This window comes from Psittacula echo (genome assembly GCF_963264785.1).
Source record: "Psittacula echo genome assembly, chromosome: 4".
NCBI lineage: Eukaryota > Metazoa > Chordata > Aves > Psittaciformes > Psittacidae > Psittacula > Psittacula echo.
The window spans coordinates 77,289,965-77,310,598 of record NC_137738.1 but is presented as its reverse complement, the minus strand read 5'-3'; the positions used below and the strand labels follow the sequence as shown (position 1 = coordinate 77,310,598).

The window sequence follows — 20,634 nt, the reverse complement described above, 5'->3', positions numbered from 1 at the left end:
CAGGGAGAGAAAAGGCTGGACTCTGCCATGTGCGCTTCTGCCTTTCCTCTGCCTGGCAAGAGGAACTGCCAAAAAAGTTCTACCTCAGGGATCAATTAATTGTATTATGAAGCTTTTTCAGGACATACATCTCCCTTGGAATGAACTTTAACTGGCAAAGTAAGTGTATTTTCAAGTAAAAGCTCTTGCAGCTATCTCTGTTAAAAGCATATGTGCTTTTTTTATTGCCTGAGATTTATTGGTTTTTTAATAATGGTTATCCTTTAAGATTGCATTTGCACACATTACTGCCCGTGACTCCATGTGACAGCATTAAAAAGTCAAATAACCGTCACTTCCTGCATTTCCTTTTTTGTTAGTACGAAGTTACATTCCAGTTATCAATAAACCTACTTCTTGCTCAGATTATAAGTTACATTTTTCAACAAATGTAATGGAAAAAGCTTACTTATGCCCATATAAATGATGATTCTAGTGAAAAAAGAAACTTGTCTGTTTTCCTGTGTGGGAAATAATTTTCTGGCACATGTCAGATTTTGAATCTTTGAGATTTTAATGCAGCTCAATGGAAAAGATTTATTCCTTCACACAGGATGGACAGTAGCGGTCTCCTCTGCCTAGAGGAGAGCAGTAATTCTAACTACCTTTTTCAGAAGACCCTTTTCCTATGAGGTCTGTAGTAAGGACACTAAGCTTCAGATATCCTTGAACCTTTTCATAGTGTGTTTGTGGATTTGCAGGACTATATTGACAACCAAATGAGATAAATGGACATCAGCAGGTACATTTATTTACTGAAAAAAGACTGCATAGGCTGGGATTGTCAGAAATCTCCTGGGTATTTATAAGCTCTACACTGGTGACTTTGGCTTTGCTCATATGTGCTGTCTCAGTAAACATCTCAAACATTTAGACTGTCTTACACATTGTGAAGCAAATGTGAAGGTATGCCTTGGGGGATGGATGTGGAACTGTTTCAAGACAAAGCCTTTCAGCAGTGCAAACAGGTCAGGAGATCCGTGTTCATCCTCAACATCATGTCTGCAGATAAGTAAAAGTAAATGCTGGAAGCATTTAGAGGAGAGGTTGGTGGATTTTCAGAGGTACTGTTGTAAATTGTCTTCTTTCTTTCCTCAAGTCTATGATATTGGCAACTTAAAAGGAACTGGAAGATGCTGCCTTTCAGAGAAGCAAGCACATCAGCTGTTGAGAAGTATTTTGACTGTGTACATGCAGGAATGTCTTCCTGAGTTTAGACGTGGGAAAGACAGGAGCTGGAGTATGTTCTGTTTGCAGGTGTTTCTCAAGTTTGTTGTGTGTACCAGCTCCCAACCTTATACACTTCTTGCTGTTATCATGTTGAAAATTGCTGAACCCTGTTTTGTAGGTTTCCTTTAAACTCTGAGATCATAGACTGATTGATTCAGGGTGGAAGGGATAGCAGCATGTCATATAGTCTACCTTCATGCTGAAAGAAGGGTGAGCACTCAGTTCAAACCATGTCGCTTGGAGCTCTGTCCGCTCAGGTCTTGAAAGTTTTCATGGGTGAAGATTCCACAACTTATCTGGAACAGCTTATTTGGCCAACCTGTTCTAATGCGTAGTATCCTTAGGACTGTTTCAAGTCTCAGTTTACTCAGTCTTTCTTGGGAGACTGTCCGTCAAGTCATTCTTACCTTAGCAACATGAGGGTCAGGCAGTTGCAACCTGCTCATTGTCTTGACAAAACGGTGTTAAAGACTCACTTGGAATCTTTTCTTTGTGTGGTGTCAGACCTTCATCCAACTGTCAGTCTGCTGTTCATCCCAAAGCTGTTCCTTGCACTGCCTGTACTGCTGTGACTCACAGTAAGACTGCACTTCATTAGCTCCTGTTGTAGCTAAGGCTCTTAAAATGCGGAGCTGTAGTTGTATCATCAAAGATGATACAAATGCATCCTGTGATTGTAAACATCACAGCATACTCTTATCAGGGTAATTTAGTAACTACTGTATGTCACGTTCTTTCTTCTGTTGCATTTCTAGTGCATTTTTCATCGTATATTTAAATTGGTTCTTGGTGGTATTTCTCTTGACTTATTCTGTTTCGTGAAGTACTTAGCTATCCTGCTTCAGCTAATGTAGGAAAAGATAACAAAAGGTCCTTACATTGATGAATGCTGCTCTTTCCATGCATGATTAATGTGTGTTTTTACAGTATACCACCTTCTGAATACTGTTGTTTATTTTCTTCCAAACAGGTAGCTTTAAAGCATCTTTGCCAAAATATTCCTAGCTTCTTTGTGATCTGAAAATTGTGAGCCTTGATAATCTGAAAATGGTGTTTTCCCCATTTAATACAGGCAAAAGAGAGATTGAGGGACAGGTAACACAGATTTTGTTTATTTGTGCTTCAAAAATCTGCACAAAAAATCACTACTAGTGTAAGATTTAAACGCCAGCCCTCTTCTGGAATCTTGCTGCCAGTTGCAAAGCTTCATCTATTTCCTGTCTTAACATTTCTGCTCTGGAAGACAGTTTTACATAAATCTTGAAGTGTACGTAGAGCCCCTGTCTCTATTATCAGCAAGACATTTTTCAGGTTGCCGTCAGAGTCAGGACTTGGGAAGGACCACACTGTTTCAGGGTCAGTTTTTGGTATTCTTCTGTCACATTCTTGGGACCTATAGGTGCATGTAAGACAACATGTGCTGTAGCAAGGTTGGGCATGTGAATCTTAATGACTGAGCTTTAGCACAGGACATGCCACTGAAATGACTGTACGATGTTCTTCATTCCTGTGACCTTCAGGAAGGCATTTTAGTGTATACACATTCATAGACCCAAACTGTTACATTTAGTGTATACACATTAATAGACCCAAAGTGTTGGTAGACCCAAGCTGCTTTAGCTATTTGGGTACCTCTGTTGTACCACTGGGGGCATGTTCTGTAGCATTGTTACTGTCTGGTATTTTCCACTACCCAGGATACCTTCATTCTCTCATTACATAGGATAATGGAGAGTTGATTGTATTATATCTTATTTACTTAAAAATAAAATACTTACGGAGTATTTTAAGCATATTTGGGATAGTTGAATGTGATCGGTGAGTAGCAAGTCCTGAATACTGATTTGTTATGTAGAGGCCCAAGCAAGTACAATACAGTAGATCAAGTTTAGGTGTCAGTTGTGTGTATACGAGAACTAGAGTGTTTATGGTACAGCTGGGAGATAGGTGAAGGTGACTTGGGGTTTTGAGGGGTTGGTGGTGGTTTTTGTTTGTTTTCGGTTTGTTTTTTGAATTGAAAAGGAAGCATTGCAACACCAGTTGGTTGAGTTGAACCAGAGATGGAAGGAAGATGAGGAAGGCAGGGCTTGGGGGCAAGAGAAAAAAAAAAATTGCTGTCATCTTAACTTCAGAAAGCATTCCCTTATTTTATGTATTACATATGTAATTCCTTTGTGAATAAAGTACTCTGTTTCTGTATCATAGCTTTTAATTTGAAGATAGATCCTTAATATATATGGCATTTAAAGATGAGTGACAGTGAATAATTTGATGGAATACTTTGTAGGAGGTTGTTTGTTCATTTAAATGTCTTGATGCAGTTAAATGATTGTTTCAGAGATCTTGGCACAAGATTTTGAATTAATGTTTACATATTTGCCCTGAGCTGAACTGTGAGGGGGTTTTATTACTGAGATTAACAGGTGAATATTTTGTTATAAACTGCTTAAAGTGTAAATCTGCTGAAAGTCAAAGCCACCTGTCTCAAACAAGCAAACAATGTACCTTTATTTCCCCATTAACCCAAATTAAAATAGATCAGGCAGGTAAAGGGTTTACTGGATAAAGAGTAGAATAGTGTGCTGTTAATTAATTGCTAGCAAGTAATAATAGGAAAAGAAGGATATCTTAACAGCCTTCTGATTTCACAAATTACATTCTAAGCACGAACAATTCTGTTGATTGCTTTCTTTGAGGCCCAGATTGTAAACAGTCACTTAATAGAATCTTTAGGGCAGATGAGTCTTACTGCATTAAGTACTGGAATATCACATTGCACTTCTTTTCTGTTAGGTTGTCAGGTTTTATTTTGCCTTTCATTTTACCTTGTTACAGGCCTATTACATTAATCTATCTGCAACTGGTAAAGTTGTTAAGCATTAGTTAAATTTATGCTCTGCAGAGCTGTCATGTCGTTCTGAGCAAGAGCTGAGAATGATGCAGATGTTGGATATTTTGAAGACAAAGTTTGGTAGGTTAGGAGGAGATGAAGTAAAATATCTGGCATGTCTCTAAACTACTGAGGCATAATATTTAATTAAGCCATACCAATGATTTTGCATTCATAATACCTGAAGTAACAAGCAGTATGCTCTGCCATGACAGGCATTTTCATCATGGGAGGATGCAGGTTATAATGGTAGAGTGTCAAGCTCTTGATAAATGTTTACTGTTGATGCAGAAATGACACTATGAAGTTGGGGCTGGTGGAAAGTATCTCTGTACTGAGGCTGTTACACGTTATAATGTTTCATGTATCATATGACCTCACTAAAAGTGAAAAGAGTAACTAACTGAATGATGAATGTCACATCTGACCCAGAGAAAAGTAGTACATCAGTGTACTTGATTGCATCCTCACAGGTTAATAGTTGAAAGGACTCTCTTAATCTCAATTCCTTACACTTTTAGAGAAGATGACAGTGAAAGCTCATTATTTTGTTTGGGTTTTTTTTTTAATCCAGTAAAAAATGAATTCATTTACTGTTTATGAATCAGCTAAGTGATATGGAATTGTGTTTGACATGTGGGTTTCTAAAAACAAAATACTCCATTGCTGGTTAACAATAGGTTGTTTTGTTTGCTATCTGAAAGGGTAGGAATAATATTGCTGTCATCTCTTGCCTCTAGCAACATAGTTAATTAAGTTCACTGGTTCATTAAGTATCTCCTATTATAAAACATTCTTTGATACATAGTTCTGACTAGACTAAAGTTGACTTTTAATTTTGTGGAAGGATTAGATTAAGAATTTTTTTACTGATTGGTTGTTAGGCTAGTACACAGTTGCATCAGTTGCTAGCAAAGTTCTGGATGGTCAGCTTTAGTTGATGTGTTAGAAGTCAAAATCAGAAAATTACTATAGATTAGAGTAGTTTGGATTTGGATAATGGCAATGATGATGAACTGTAACACTGTGAGTGGGTGTACACATACTCAAGAGGGCACTTAACACTCTGTATTGCATTCACATTGTCCATTCACTTAGGACCATGCGTTTGCCTAAAAAGGTGTTTTAGTCTTCCTGCTCTCTACTTGTGAAAGTTTTTGCTTCTTCTCTTTTGTTGGTGTGTTTTGTGGAGCGTGTGGTAGGTCTCTTCAGCTCACTGAGGAGCTAAAGCTAAGCCCTTCAGACAAAACCAAATGATCCGAAAGGGGGTGAGATGGATGGAATGTGTCCTCTAAGTGTATTTATGGGTGCTTGTGTTATGTAAAGACTTCCATAAAATCAATATGGGGGACAAATAGCGTTTTCATAGATGAAAATCAAAGTTGGAAACAATATGGAGCTGAGTAAGGTTAAAAACTGTTTAAAGATGGGGGCAGAGATCCAAAATACTTTTGTGTTTACTTTTTAATCTTAGGCTTTAAGTTTGCAGTTCCTGCCTTTGGTAGCAAGTATTGTCACATTTTGCACAGTGTTACCCTTTATTTGCACTTTTAATACCCAGTGGCTGTGGATGATTTTCTGGCAAAGAACAGCCACATACCCAGATCAGCAAGTGCATACATGGAGTTCGACATGAACCAAGGAAAACAAAAGGTGAAGGAGGATGGGAGCGAGGCACTGGGAGTGAGAATCCCAGCAAGATAAGAAGGAGCTGGAATTTACTGAGTTGCTAAATTGAGGACTGTTGGAAAACTTTGAAGGTCAGGTTCTCACACCTGTGCTTAACCAATTATATGTTAGTTGTTAAGGGCCTCACAGATATGTATCCAATCACAATGGGCCAAGTTAGTGAAAACAATTTTAAGAAATAGTATATAAAGAGTTAGTTTTCTAGAATAAATGGCTTGGTCTGATCACATTGATCTCCGACTGAGTCCTTTCTGTGACAAATGGCGCCCGAACAGGCTTTTTCACATTGAAAACGAAGAACGCGGTGCCGCGGGGAAGTCGATCCGGCAGGACCAGGATTCATCCGGCAGGACCGGGATCCGGCAGGATCGGACCGCTACGGAGCCTTTGAGCCCGGGAGGCAGAAGCCTCGGAACCCTACGGAGCCTTTGAGCCCGGGAGGCAAAAGCCTCGGAACCCTACGGAGCCTTTGAGCCCGGGAGGCAGAAGCCTCGGAACCCTACGGAGCCTTTGAGCCCGGGAGGCAAAAGCCTCGGAACGCCACGGAGCCTTTGAGCCCGGGAGGCAAAAGCCTCGGAACGCTACGGAGCCTTTGAGCCCGGGAGGCAGAAGCCTCGGAACGCTACGGAGCCTTTGAGCCCGGGACACACTACAGTGGAATTCAGGTGAGCAGCCGAGTGTTAGGAAGAGGATTAAAATGGGGACTCAATTGAGTAAAAAAAAGGCAGCAATATTTAAGCTCTTCCAGCATATCCCCTTTACGAGAGGGATAGAGTATGATGACTCTATGTTAAAAAAGTTGTTGCTCTGGAGTACAGAGAAAAACTTAATCCGGGGGGTCGGCGAAGCCTTTGAGCTTGGGACTTGGGAAAAGATCGGGGCACGCCTGTGGGACGAAATTACCCTTGGGTCTAAAGAAGCAAAATCTCTAGCTACCCTGTGGCGGTTACTAAAAGAAACTATATCCACGATGAAGGTTGAGCAACAAGTAGTAAAGTCAGCTTTTGCGGCTTTTTCTGACTCGCCGTCACAAAACCATGGGGGACCGGCTGCTGTGAGTCCGACAGCGGACACTGTACTTACGGGGGAACTGCCTGCCGCTTCAAGCGCAAAACATCTGGTTCGAAAGCTTGTGCACCCTAGAGTGCGAATGTTTGAGGATCCAGCGCATCCTCCCTATCCTGTGCCGACAATGCCTTCACCGGCGGCAGCAATAACTAGTGATCGGGATTTTGAAAAGGATGATGTGCCGCCAAAACGGCCAAACTCGAATCCTTTTCGTGCCGCTACCGCCCCTGAGCCCAGCCCCCAAATTCCCTCGCCCGCCCCTCACGCCGGCTCGCCCGCCCCTCACGCCGGCTCGCCCGCCCCTCACGTCGACGACGGCCCGCCCGCTCCTCACGGCGCCTTCACAGCCCCCCCCGCTCCTGACGGCCGCTTTTACGCCGCCGCCGCCCTTCCAGCGCCTGATGCAGAAGAATGGGAACATCCAGAGGAGGACACTGAGACTCCGAATTTATACCCACCCGTACCGTGTACACCATCGTTAGCGCTGCCCCAACCGGGGCCAAAAACTGACCAGGACTGGGGGCAGTGGACTAAGCTTTTAGATAAAAATTTACGGGACCTACGAGACCGATTGGAGCGAATTGAAGCAAAGCAAGAGGGGCACGAATCAGAAAAGTTAAACAAGGTTAATCCTTTTGCTACGCCCTTGCCACCGCCCTCAAAGCCCCCTCTGCAACCTAACCCTACTGCCTTGAGATGGCGAGGTCTTATTCAAGACGCAATGATAGACGGCACTGTTCTACCAATTGACATCCCTGCTGCATTTCCAGTCATTATGAATGTTCAGGGACAAACCCAATGGACTCCTATGGACTGGAAAATCATAAAGGAACTTAAGGGAGCAATTTCTCAATATGGGTTGTCTTCTCCATATACACAACAAATGTTAACTGCCTTGTTTTCTAGTATGGTCTTAACTCCCAATGATTGTCTTAAGGTAGCTTCAGTTCTGTTAACTCCTTCACAGCTATTACATTTTAAAAGTGGGTTTGAGGAGCTTGCTGAAAGAGCTGCTGATGATAATTTGGGTCGCAACCCTAATGATCCCTTACATGGTGTTACATATGAAATGTTAATAGGGAAGGGACAATTTCACCCTGATGCAGTACAGGCTCGTATGAGAACCGAGGTGTTACAGCAAGCGCAGCAATTGGCCTTAGCTGCTTTAAAAGCTGTGCCAGAAGCAGGAAAACCTAATCCTTCCTATACATCGATAAAACAGGGAATTACTGAGCCATATATGCAATTTATTGATAGATTGACAGCAGCTATTGAAAAGAATATTGATTTGGCACCTAATGCTAAAGAATCTGTGCTTATGTCCTTGGCCATGGAAAATGCTAACCCAGCTTGTAAGCGTATTTTACAGGTTTTACCGAAATCTGCTGGCTTGCAGGAAATGATGGACGCTTGTTCTAAGGTGAGCACGGCTGAAGAAAAGGCAGAATACATGGCTACTGCCTTTGCTGCTGCTGTCAAACCTTTGTTACAGCAAGGTCGAGGTGATCGAGTGGGTATGAAGGGTGTGAGATGTTTTAATTGTGGGCAAATGGGACATCATAGAAAACGATGTAGAGTAAAGAAAACTAACTCAGCAGGTGGTGCTTCAGTTTTTACAGGTGATTGTACTAGATGCGACAAACATGGCCATAGGGCAACTGAATGCCACTCGAAGTATAAGAAAGATGGAACTCCGTTGGGAAACTTGAATGTGAGCGCGATGCCACCCCACGCGATGACACAAAATCAGAGTGTTTGGACCGCATCCCCTCCGCTACAGCAGGGAGTGCCGGAGTGGACATGGCAACAGCAATAGATTTTACCATAACTGATACCTCTCCAAACTGGCAAAAGTAGGTTTAGTGATTGCACCTGAAAAGGTACAGCGTAATGCCCCATGGAGATACCTGGGGTGGATTATTTCCAGAACTGAAGTTAGGCCCCAGAAGATGAAGATTACTACGGAGATAAGAACCTTGTCAGACATGCAGAAATCAATAGGTGATATTCAGTGGATCTGTTCCTTATGTGGAATTACTAATGATTTGGCAGAACTAATGCCTCTTTTGAAGAGCAAACCACAGACAGAGGAAAAGAGAACTCTGTCAAAAATCCAGCATGAGGCCCTAGCCCATATTATGGCTAAAGTATCTACTTCTTATGCTTCCCAATGGAACCCAGATTTATCTATAACTTTGTTTGTTGTAAACAATCAGTATCATCCGTTTAGCTTGTTGGCACAATGGAATCTGCAGAAAAAGGATCCCTTGTGTATATTGGAATGGATCTTCTTACCTTACTGGTTGTGCAAAACTGTTACTACACGATTGGAAGCCTTTGCCCTTTAATTAAGCAAGGTTGTGAACGTTGTCAAGAAATTCTAGGTAGTGATCCATCACAAATTTGTTTACCCCTTACCAAAATATGGTTGGAGTGGGCACAGTAGTCCAGCACTGTTTTTCACTGTCTTAGTAGATTTTGTTGGCTAAGTTAGCATACATTTTCCGCCACATAACTTGTTTACTGTGCTAAAAAACAACCAATATGAAGATGTTACCTTTTACTCTGACAGACCTGTTTCAGGTATAACTGTTTTTACAGATGCTAGCAGAAATAATCACATAGCCGGATACATTTGGAAAACAGGAGATGGTTGGAAGAAACAAAATACCTGGTCACTCTACAGATTTCTTACAAACGTTTGAACTAAGTGTTATTGTTGTAGTATTTCTGCGATGGCCTGATACTCTGCTTAACATTGTGATTCTTTGTATGTCATAGGAATTGTTCAACGTCTAGAGAGGGCAATTTTACAGGAGGTTGTTAATTGCAGGTTATGGTCTTTGTTGAAAACTCTGTTACATCTCGTAAATAATCATAACTGTAAATATTTCATTATGCATATTCGCAGTCACTTGGGCCTCCCAGGGAGCCTTAGTGATGGTAATGACAAAGCAGATGAATTAGTTGCTCCAGCTTGGGCAGGACCACCGGTAGATATTTCTCAACAAGCCCAAGCATTTCATGCCTTCTTTCACCAATCAGCAAAAATGTTAGTTTGCCAGTTTGGCTTGTCCCTGACAGGCATTGTACAGTCTTGTCCTGATTGTCAGGGCCAGACAATAAGCATAGGCCTTGGAGTCAATCCTCGAGGTCTCCAGCCTCTCCAACTTTGGCGGATGGATGTAACCCATGAATCATCTTTTGGAAAATTGAAGTATGTGCATGTTATTATCGACACCTTTTCGCACTTTGTTTGGGCTACCCCTCTGGCTGGTGAAACCACACACCATGTAATCACACATTTGCGTGGTTGTTTCGCAGTTATGGGAGTACTTTTACAGCTTAAAACGGATAATGCACCTAGCTACACTTCTTCAATGCTGTCTAAATTTTTAAATAACTGGGGCATTGCTCATATCACTGGTATTCCTCATTCTCCTACAGGTCAGGCTATTATTGAACGTACGCATCAGACCTTGAAACAATTGTTAGAAAAACAAAAAACGGGGGAAGAAGGGCTTACCCCGGCAGCAAAAATACAGAAAGCTGTGTATGTTATGAACTTTTTGCGATTGGTAGGAGACTCTAGTGACCCTCCTGCTGTAATACATGTCAAGCGTTAGGGTCAGGTTATGTGAATAAGACTCAGGGTATACTGGTCCAGTATAGGGATCTGGAAACTGGTACCTGGAAGGGTCCTGTGGAAGTAAAACTAACTGGTGGAGGATATATGTGTGTAATCACAGACTCTGGTCCACGTTGGGTACCAGCTCGATGGGTGAAACCTTGGAAGGAGCCAGCGTTGCCAAAAGAAGACAGAACACCCTCATTGCTGACGAATGAATTGGCTGGATGAAGAGGCACGAGCCAGGTTTCATGCCTAGAATTTCTGAAAGACAGTTTGAGCTGCAGAGACGGGTATTGAAGCAGAAGAAGCAGATACGCATTATTCAATTTGAATGTTCAAAGCCCTTACTGGTGCCATACAAATGGCAGATTCCTCCTGAGCATTGGGAGGGGACTAAGCGAAGGTGTGCCAAGCGATCTGCTTAGAAGCATGAAGATAGACATAGTCATGAGTGTAAATAGAGTATTCTTTCTTTCAATATTCATGCTTATGTTTCAGATAGCTAATACTGCTTTTAAGGCTAATGCTTCTGTAGATCTGTCAGAAAAGGTAGTTAATTGTACACAAGTGAAAAACTGTTGGGTGTGTGAAAATGTAGAGCAATTTAATGCACCATTATTAGGAATCCCTTTAAATAATTGAACAAGTCTTAACCCTTGTAGGCTTTTGAACATGTTATATGAGTACCATTGTGGACTGTGGACTTGGGACCCCCTATACAACTCATTTGATAGTCTCTCTGTGATCCACATGTACTAGAAGATAGCAAATATAAGTATATCCATGTTTCTATCAACCCTTGGAGACTTTTATGGATATTGCTGACCACTTCTTCCGATGTAGGCTGGCCACCTGCATCGGAATGAGTGTGCATTTTGGTCAGTGTAAAAGCCCAAGACTCGTGCGATGTGGGGGAGGCAGAGCCTCTGCGGGGACGCCTGCTAAAGTTGAGCCTGCTGCCTCACACTGCGATGATGCTGCTTGGAGCTGATTTTTGATTGTCTTCACAGGGTCCTTATGCCACGTTCTGTATGAGGGACCGTGTAGTGGGAATAATGATTGTCTGTTTTTTGTATTTCGAATATTGTAATTGTATGGAGTTTGCTTGTGGGATCCCATGCATGCATGTGTGTGTATGTTGAGGGCAGACAGTGTTCTGTGTATTTTTTGTTGTTGGGTTTGTGTAAAAGTTTTTAATGGGTAGCAGATTAACATTTTGGGCAAGAAAGGGTTAATGCGAAAGTGTGGTCGCTAGCAGGTATTTATGGCTGCTGCTAAGCAGGCAGGCAGTTGTAGCTTCACATTCCTTTTCCATCAGGATGCCTTTGAATCACTTTAACCCAACTCCTTCTCAAGAGCTGATAGCCTGGGAGAGGGGGTATGTTTGTGTCCTCCTACCTACAGGTCCGTGGCAGCTGCCTGCAAAGTTTGCAAAGCCTCACCATGAGCTGGACAGACAAGTGGAGGAACCCAGTGCCTCAGTTATAGGAGCTGACAGTGAATACCTCGAGCAGAATGAGATAGAGAAAAAAAAAAAAAAAAAAAAAAAAAAAAAAAAAAAGAATGATTACAGGACATCACTTGGGGGCAGCTGAAAAGTAACAACTTGAATATGTGTGCTTGTAACGTAGCTATTATTAGAGGCTGTGATTTTGTGTATAAAACCACCTGTATGTACTAGCCAGTTGCTAATGAGAAACTATACCTTGTATTGTGTGGATTTGTTACTTGTAAAAGAGATGTTAGAGCATGCAAATTTGCAGCAGCTGCTAGAAAATGCTAAGGCAAAAGCTAGAAAGATTCTAATATGATGGTAGTGTTATAAAGCAGGTAATGGAACAAATTAAGAGGGTGGGAGAACTCCACTGGTAAGAAAATTCTTTGGCTGGTTTCTTGTTGCCATCAGTATCTTCAACATGCTGCTGTAACCTGTAATAGTTACTCTGGTAATGTAAATCTGTGTGTGCTTTGCCACAGTAGCAACTTGTTACTGGATGAAGCAGGTGAAACTCTGCACTGACAACCAGGTACAAGAACTGAGGTTGACCAAATGCCTGCTGCCACTGTCAAGGGCAAGACTGGGTTGGCCTCTGTGTTTGCCACCAAGAAGAACCTTTAGCTCTGCTGTTGGCTGCAACCCAGCAGGCGTGGAGCGGTGGGGACACATGCCATGCCAGACCTTGATGTGAGGGGATGGCCTCCCCTGTTATCAGAGAGACATCCAGGAGAAAAAGGGCAGACCCAGTAGCCTGTGATTGGCATCTGTTGAAGAAATATGGAAACATGCTAAGATCTTACACATGGTGTATAAGGATGGGCAAGCCTTTTGGCTGGACGATTTATTAGGTGAACTGACAGGTTGGCTGGTTGCTTTAGTAGAAGGTGGACTAATGGTGTTTATTGCCATTATAATGATTTTGATTTTGTTGCTGTGTATTTTTAATGTATCCAACGAATGATTATGAGTGCTACAAAGCGTGTTTGGCTTGTATAAAAAGAAAAAGGGGGAGATGTGGATGATTTTCTGGCAAAGAACAGCCACATACCCAGATCAGCAAGTGCATACATGGAGTTCGACATGAACCAAGGAAAACAAAAGGTGAAGGAGGATGGGAGCGAGGCACTGGGAGTGAGAATCCCAGCAAGATAAGAAGGAGCTGGAATTTACTGAGTTGCTAAATTGAGGACTGTTGGAAAACTTTGAAGGTCAGGTTCTCACACCTGTGCTTAACCAATTATATGTTAGTTGTTAAGGGCCTCACAGATATGTATCCAATCACAATGGGCCAAGTTAGTGAAAACAATTTTAAGAAATAGTATATAAAGAGTTAGTTTTCTAGAATAAATGGCTTGGTCTGATCACATTGATCTCCGACTGAGTCCTTTCTGTGACAAGTGGCCACAAGCGATGTAGAGAGTATAGTAAGTGGTGTGTGCTGTATGGATCCTGGAGGGGTAAATGGGGGTGTGTTGCAGTTTCACAAATAGATCCTTCAGCAGCAGAACTGACTATAGCAGCCCTGTAGATGTGCTATGTGATAGATCCTTCTGAGATGGTTGTGGTGTAGCTGACAATCCTGATTTTTCATTCATATCAGTTCTTCAGTGTAGTTTTCTGTTTATGTGTCTCATAAGTTATTTGCTGCAACAATGCGGGAAGTGGACAGACTAACCCTGTGAAGAAGGCTTCCTTCTTTTATCCACGTTTGGCTGCTGCTCTGGTTAAGGGTTAACAAAAAACCCAACAGGATGAAGAGTCAAAATAAGATAGTTTTACATGTTGTAGACTTCCTTGCCTTGTTCTTCCTTTGCACTCCCCAATCCTGCCTTTGTCATTCGGTGTATCTGCATGTGGTTAATGAGATGTCTGTGCCACATGTGTTACAAATCAGTGTCTTTTGCTTTAGTTTTTACCAGATACGTGCATCTATGAAAATTCCTCCAAGAATTCCACACAAATTAGAAGCTAGCTTGTTACATGCAACTGGTAAGTGCAAAGTCTTTTAGTAAATGCTGTCATTATTTTGCCTTGCTAGTTAAGAGAGTGTGCTTTTTGTCTTACATTGTGGTAACTAATATAAAAGTGATTTGTTTTTTTGTTTTATTTTTATTAACACAGTATGAAGATAAATTATTTTATGATGTCCTGCTGGAAAACTAGCCTTTGCTTAGCAGTGAGACTTAAATGTTCATTACAGAATTTGTATTACTGTTTTTCCTCTGTTGATTCTCTTTGCTGGTACCAAAACATGGTAATTCCTTTATATTAGGGTCTTGTGTTTCACACTGATCTGCTCAGCCTTTTCCATGTTTCAGGCTAAGATGATGAAGGGCAGATCTCATTTAAGTAGATACCTCAGAGTAATGGAGACCTTCAGGTACAGACTCTTACACAGGTTTCTAAGCCCATTCTTTCTGAAAAGAAGACTTTGAGAGGATCCAGTGTTGCTGTTTTGAGACTTGCTCTGTTGGTGTCTGGTGGCAAAGCTGAAAATTGATTTAACTTCCTGAACAGAATTACCCACTCCCTCTTCTGTTTTCTTTTTTTAACCTGGCACTCACTTTTGGTTTCTTTGTCCTGGCAAACTGAGCCCAGAGGAGCCTGTTAGTGCTCTCCTAATTCTGTGAAGCGCACACCTCAGCATGCTGCAAAAAAAACAAACTGAGTTTTCAAATGTCAGGCAAAATTCTTGGAATTTCAAGGAAGAAGAACCTACTGCAGTCTGAGAAAATGTGATAAGAAATTACTGAAACACGAATTTTGGAGGCTGTTTTAAAAGTAACTCTGAGTAGAGCACCAAGGTAGATAGGAGCTCTAGTCAAGCTTCTCAAATATTTCTTGGATTTTTTTGAAATCAGTAATTCTTATGAACCAAGATTACTCCAACAACAAAGTTTAGTGTGGTTTAGGGAATTTAGCTCTGCTAAACTGATACTTTAGTAAAACATACTTTTTTATTAATTTTGACACTTAATATGTTGCTATATTGATATATTGATATGTTTAATATTTCGTGGCGTATTTTAGAAGGGACTTCAGGTTTGGTTTTTTGGTTTTTGTTTTTGGTTTGGTTTTTTTTTTCAGAAAGCTTCAGTCTTGTTAGTAAGTTGTGGCATGTGTTAGCCTTTCTGTCTCGTATTAGGCATAAAGGATGTACATTAAGACTGCAGTTTGATGTGAGTTTAGGTTAGCAGTGCTGTCAAAAATTAAATCAGGCCGTGACTCCCTCTGCCCATTCCTTACCTTCATACAGCTCTGTGCATAGCCAACTTTAAAAAGTAGTTCAGCCTTGTTGACTTCACATTTGTGAGACCTTGCTCCCCACACAGATGTGGCTGAGCCTGTTCCTGGTGTCAGCGTTTCCTCTTTGACTCCTCTCTCACTTCTGAGGGTGCTGTTTCACGTTACACTAAAGTCAGCAGAACTGAGGGCTGTAATTCAGAGTTGGATGCTGCATAGGAAGTGGGACCTCAGCCACATGTCTCCATTACTTCTTTTGTATCAGACTGGAGTGGCAGATCCCTTCTGCTGATGCTGTGCAGCTATATCAGATTACGTGTCATGTGAAACCGTACCCGCTCTGCCCTTCACCTGTAACAGATTACATGGATGGATACAAGCTAAAAGTGGCATTATATATAGGGGAATTACACTTTAGTGATTAAATCTTTGTAAGCATTTTGTCCAGGACACTTAAATTGATGATATATGTGGAAGTACTTAAGCAAAACCCTGTATTTTACTTGTTTCTAGTTTCTGAAGGGAGATTGAACTAAGATATTATGAACATTAATTATAGGGTGGAAATGTTTGCCAGGTGCAGTGATTTTATATCAGAGACCTCTAGACCCCAAATCTGTAAAGCACAAACTTTGCATATTTTTATTTTCTTTTGTGGATTCCTTTGAAGTAATTTATTAAGTAGAATCAAAAGAATTGATTCTACCCCCAGAAAACAAAAAAACCCAACCGAACAACAAACAAAACAAAAACGAACAAACAAACACCAGAAAAGACCCAAACATTTTGCATTTACACAATTTCTAACTCTTTGGGTTCTGTAAGAGGTTGATGTTATTGAGCCTGCTTATAGATGAATAATAAGAATGTGTCAGTATTTCTGTTACTTCTGTTCTCTCTTCTTTATGTGTTGTTTCAAAGGAATAGTGCCCATCATGGTATTTCCTGGCTGATAACCCCTTGCTATTAAGCTAAATACTTCCTCAATAACTGTTTTAAACCATTCCCTTTCTCATTTCTTCTACAAGTCTTTTAGCCTTTTCCTGGCAAAGGATTCCTTCTCAATTTATCACACTTTCGTGAACTCTTTGTGATGAGTAGCGACTGGACTGAAAGCAGAAGTTTCAAATTGAATGAAAAATGTTAAGGTGATACACTTAGAACTGGTCTGGCTAGAGTAGTATTCAAAGATCTGGAAGGAAAGAACAAACCACCTTTGTTCTTCATTAATTCAGTGGAGTGGTATATGTTATTTAACCTCTCTGCCTCATCTGTAGGTAATTAAGAGTTCTCAGCGAGGTTAAAATTTTCAAAATCAACATGAATACTGGATGAAACAAGACAGATTTCAGGATTTTTATTAGAATTTTTGGTGCTTAGAATATTTTACTCCAACTTGGAATAAAGAAGAAATTCCTCAGAACTTATATTAAAAGCAAATAATTTTAAAAATATCAATACAGTGTTTGTTTGAAACAAAATACACTCCTTCAAACTCCAGCAGTAGCTGACTAAGATGGAAACTGCTGATATTGTTGGTGTTAAACAGTAGTCATGAAACTGGTAGGAATGATATTTCAACTTATTAGTCTCTCTGGGTTTCCAGATTCTAGGCCAATTATATTAATACTTGTTTTTCTTCTTTTCAGGCACAGATCTTGCCTTTCCTGCTTCAGTCCATGACAATATAGTTTGCAGTAAAACGTTTCAGATTCTTTACAAAAATGAGGAAGTTTCTGTGAATGATGTGATGATTTTCAAAGTAAAAATGCTGTTAGATGAGAGGAAGGTAATCTGCTGTTCAACTTTACTATATTCAGCTCATTAAGTCTTCATTATGTACAGTTTGGACTAGTATAAATAAGGCATCTGAAAACATTTCATGCTTCTACAATTTCTTTTTAGATTGAGGAGTCTCTTAATGAGATGAATTTTCTACTAACATTAGATCTGCACTTCACAGATACAGACTATTCGTAAGTTTAAATATAGAAGATTTCATTAAATCAACAATATATGTTAACTTGTTAAACTGATTAAACCTGTATTACATGTAGATATAGTATGTTCATATTAGATGTATATGAGGGTAAAACAGAAACCCAGTGCTGAAGTCTGCTAAGATTTCATAACTGGTATGTCTCTTCCTGATTTTTTATTTTACTTTGCTTTTCCTGGGGGTGATATCATTGCATCCCAAAGTATAGACCTGTGCTGAATTGCTGTCTGCATTAGATATTAAGAACTTGCTCTTTAAATACAGTTGTTCTGATTGTATGTTATTCTGTTTGAATTTCTCTTTAGACCAGATGACCTGAGCACACTACAGCCAATTAGTAGCCGAACTTTAAAGTTGCACTTTAACTTACACCGGGGCCTTCATCACTACATCAATGTTATGTTTGATTACTTCCACCTTTCTGTCATATCGGTTATAGTCCATGCTTCTTTGGTTGCCCTGCATCAGCCATTGATAAGGTAATCTCTTATTAATAAAATGCAGATAAATTATTGAATGTCCAAATAGAAATGTTGCAAAATTAGAATACTTAAGGAGTTAAATTCATGGCAAATACGGTTTTCTTGATGATGATTTTGGAGTTCAGGGCCCAGACGGATGAGAAACTTCTTGTTTTCAGAATTACCTGGAACAAATTTTGAGTTTGCTTTTGTTAGAAATTAGAGTATATAGTGCAGAACAGAGATACCCATGACCCGGGAAGTGGAAGAATGTGTAAGTATATGTATTTCTACATGTATATTTATAGGTATAAATATTTAACATTTTCTTAAGCGGGAAGATCTGCTGCTCTCTCTAGTTAGTGACTGAAATAGGTGCCATTTAATACAAATAGGGTGGTTTCTGTTAGTGGTCTTCACAGTTTTCAGTTATTGTTGTAATGGCAGCTATGTCAGCAAATGCTGCATTTACTGTTTCCTAAAGGCAACAGGAGAATTTAATTTTCACTTTAAAAAAGGTTTTGCCTAATTTTCACTGAAGCCTGTTTATTTCATTGACTTGTTTCACCCTTCTGCAGTCTCCACTTCTCTGTCTCAAAAGTAAGTGTGAAAAAGGACCGTGCAGTCAGCCACACATAGGAAGTGTTCTTGGAACAGCTTTTTCTTTAGCATATATGTCTTCTTTCACAGCCTTCAAATACTACGTTACTCCCTCAAGTTTCTTCCTATTCAAATTCTGGTTGTGCCATAAATGTCCAAACTTTTAGCTTAAAGTATTCCTGCTGCTTATCCCTGTCTTCGCATCATGGAAAGCTGTGTCTTTATGTGTGTTAGACAGCTGGCCTGTGCAGTAGGACTGTGCTAGTTTGGAGGATGCAACTGGAATTTTTTCTTTTTTGACTTTTTTTCCCCTTCCAAGTTGGATTGTTGTGGTAATAGGTTTTAGGAATGGTTATAAAAGAACTGAACCAGCACATCTGAAGGGGTGGTGTGGCATTATTTGGGAGAGGAACAGTTAATGAGGAGGTGGGAGTTATCTTAATCTAGTATTGTTGCTGAAGATGTCATCTGATAAAATAATGCACTTAAAGTAGCAGTGTGTATGTAAAAATTTTCACACTGTGCCACAAGTAAAATTTAGGCATTTCACTTGTATTCGTCCCATAGCTGTAGAGTCGAACTTCACTTCATTGTTAGAAAGCAAAACCCAGGTTTAATTACTGATTCTCAGTCAGAAATGTATTTGTCCCTCCTGATGTTTTAAAAGGTTGCAGAAAATCAAAGCATTTTCATACATTTTTCTCCTCTGTTTCTGGCTTTTCAAGTTATGGTACAATTACGCTATTTAATTTTAAACCTGAACTTGATGCAACTTGTGTAAGGAGATAATGAAACAAAACAGCAACTTCCGTACTGCTTTTGTTATCTTTAGAGCAGAATGTTACTGCTGGCCACAAAATTATTTTAAGGATCTGAGTTGTCCTTAAAATCTGTCTGGAGAGGAAGAGGAAGAAACCTTCGAATTTAGTGTTTTATTTCAGCTGGGCTACCCCATATCCAGCTCACTTTTCTGGAGCAATTCTTTCTGAAAAGCCTGAACATAGCAGACTTCACTCCCTTTCTTCCTTTGAGGTTTCCTGGGGTGACGGTATGCTCTTCTGTTTGGGTCACACATTACTGGCACCTCTTCCTTTTATAGGGGTTCATTTTTTGAGTATTTTCTTTTTCAGGGTAGCATCCACATTCACCTTCTCTTGGGAACAACCAGTATTACACTTTCCTTGAAAAAGAGGAGATAATTCCATTTGGTTACAGCCCTCGAGTCCTGTACAATCTACTCTTTTTATTAAGCTGTCATTGCTTATCTCTTTCTGCCCATTATCTAAAAGTCTGCACTTCTCTGCGTTCATTCATCTTTCACTTATTTTTCCTAGTTCTTTGTTCTTGCAAGGCTACAGTTGCAGGAGGCTCTGTTCTCCCAGCGCTCGGGATGGGCTCTTCTCAGTAGGCAAAGGTCAGGTATCCTGTAGGAAAGCAGCAGCAGTAGTTTGTATGACAGCTTTCCAGCTGCTTGCTACTGCTTCAATTTTATCTTTTCAATTGGAAATGATGAGGAAGAACTGGCACAGTCTCCTGGCACAAAGTCTGCTGACCTTCATGGTGAGAGATGGCAACAGAACAGTTAAGGGTAATAATTCCTTACATTTCTCCAACTAGCTGGAGACTTGCTTTGAAGAAAACTGCTTCAAAAGCGTTTCTCCCCTAGTGCAAGCACCAGAAACTTAACTGAGGTATCTGGGCCATCCTGAGGACTTTTAAAAGGGCAGCCGACCATGCTAGGAACTTCCAGGATCATACTGAGGGTCCTTGTTTATACTGCCTTTCAAGAAAAGGCAAGAATGTGTTTAAGTATGATAGTTTTGTGACATATAGTATGTTGAAATTATTGGTTCATTTGTGCTTTTTTGCAGTTTTCCTCGCCCAGTGAAGAATACGTGGTTGAACAGGAATGCACCAGCACAAAACAGGGACTCTGTGATTCCTTCTCTTGAAAGTGTGGTCTTTGGCAATAACTACACAAAACAGTTATCAGCAGATGTAAGAGTATATCAGTTTAAGCTTTTCTTTGTATGTGGTTGGGCAGTGTGAATTTTCCATTCTGCAGAAATATTACTTGATAAAGAATGAACTTTCTTGGAGTTACTCTGGTTTGCCATTTGATATGGGAAATGACAAAAAAAAAATTGTTCCAAAAGCCTATGTTACGTGCTTCAGAAACACACAGATGGAAAGCTTACCATATTAAGTGTTTAACCTTATTCTTTAATATATTGCAGTCCATTGAAGATCACAAAAATATGGATGAGGTTTGTGAAAAGAGGCAAT

The 20,634-nt window shown here is 40.3% G+C and overlaps 1 protein-coding gene across 1 annotated transcript in view; it reads left to right on the top strand.

The window, feature by feature from the left end:
- Positions 1 to 20,397, top strand: part of LOC308220129 (protein FAM135A-like) — a gene marked incomplete at its 3' end in the record, with an annotated part of 57,330 nt that extends 36,933 nt beyond the window's left edge. Inside the window, exons 4-8 of the mRNA XM_080615917.1 lie at positions 13,955 to 14,034; positions 16,938 to 17,077; positions 17,194 to 17,264; positions 17,593 to 17,766; positions 20,220 to 20,397. Of these exons, the coding sequence (XP_080472043.1) occupies positions 13,955 to 14,034; positions 16,938 to 17,077; positions 17,194 to 17,264; positions 17,593 to 17,766; positions 20,220 to 20,397 (643 nt within the window). The remainder of the gene's footprint in view (positions 1 to 13,954; positions 14,035 to 16,937; positions 17,078 to 17,193; positions 17,265 to 17,592; positions 17,767 to 20,219) is intronic.
- Positions 20,398 to 20,634: the final 237 nt, after the last annotated feature.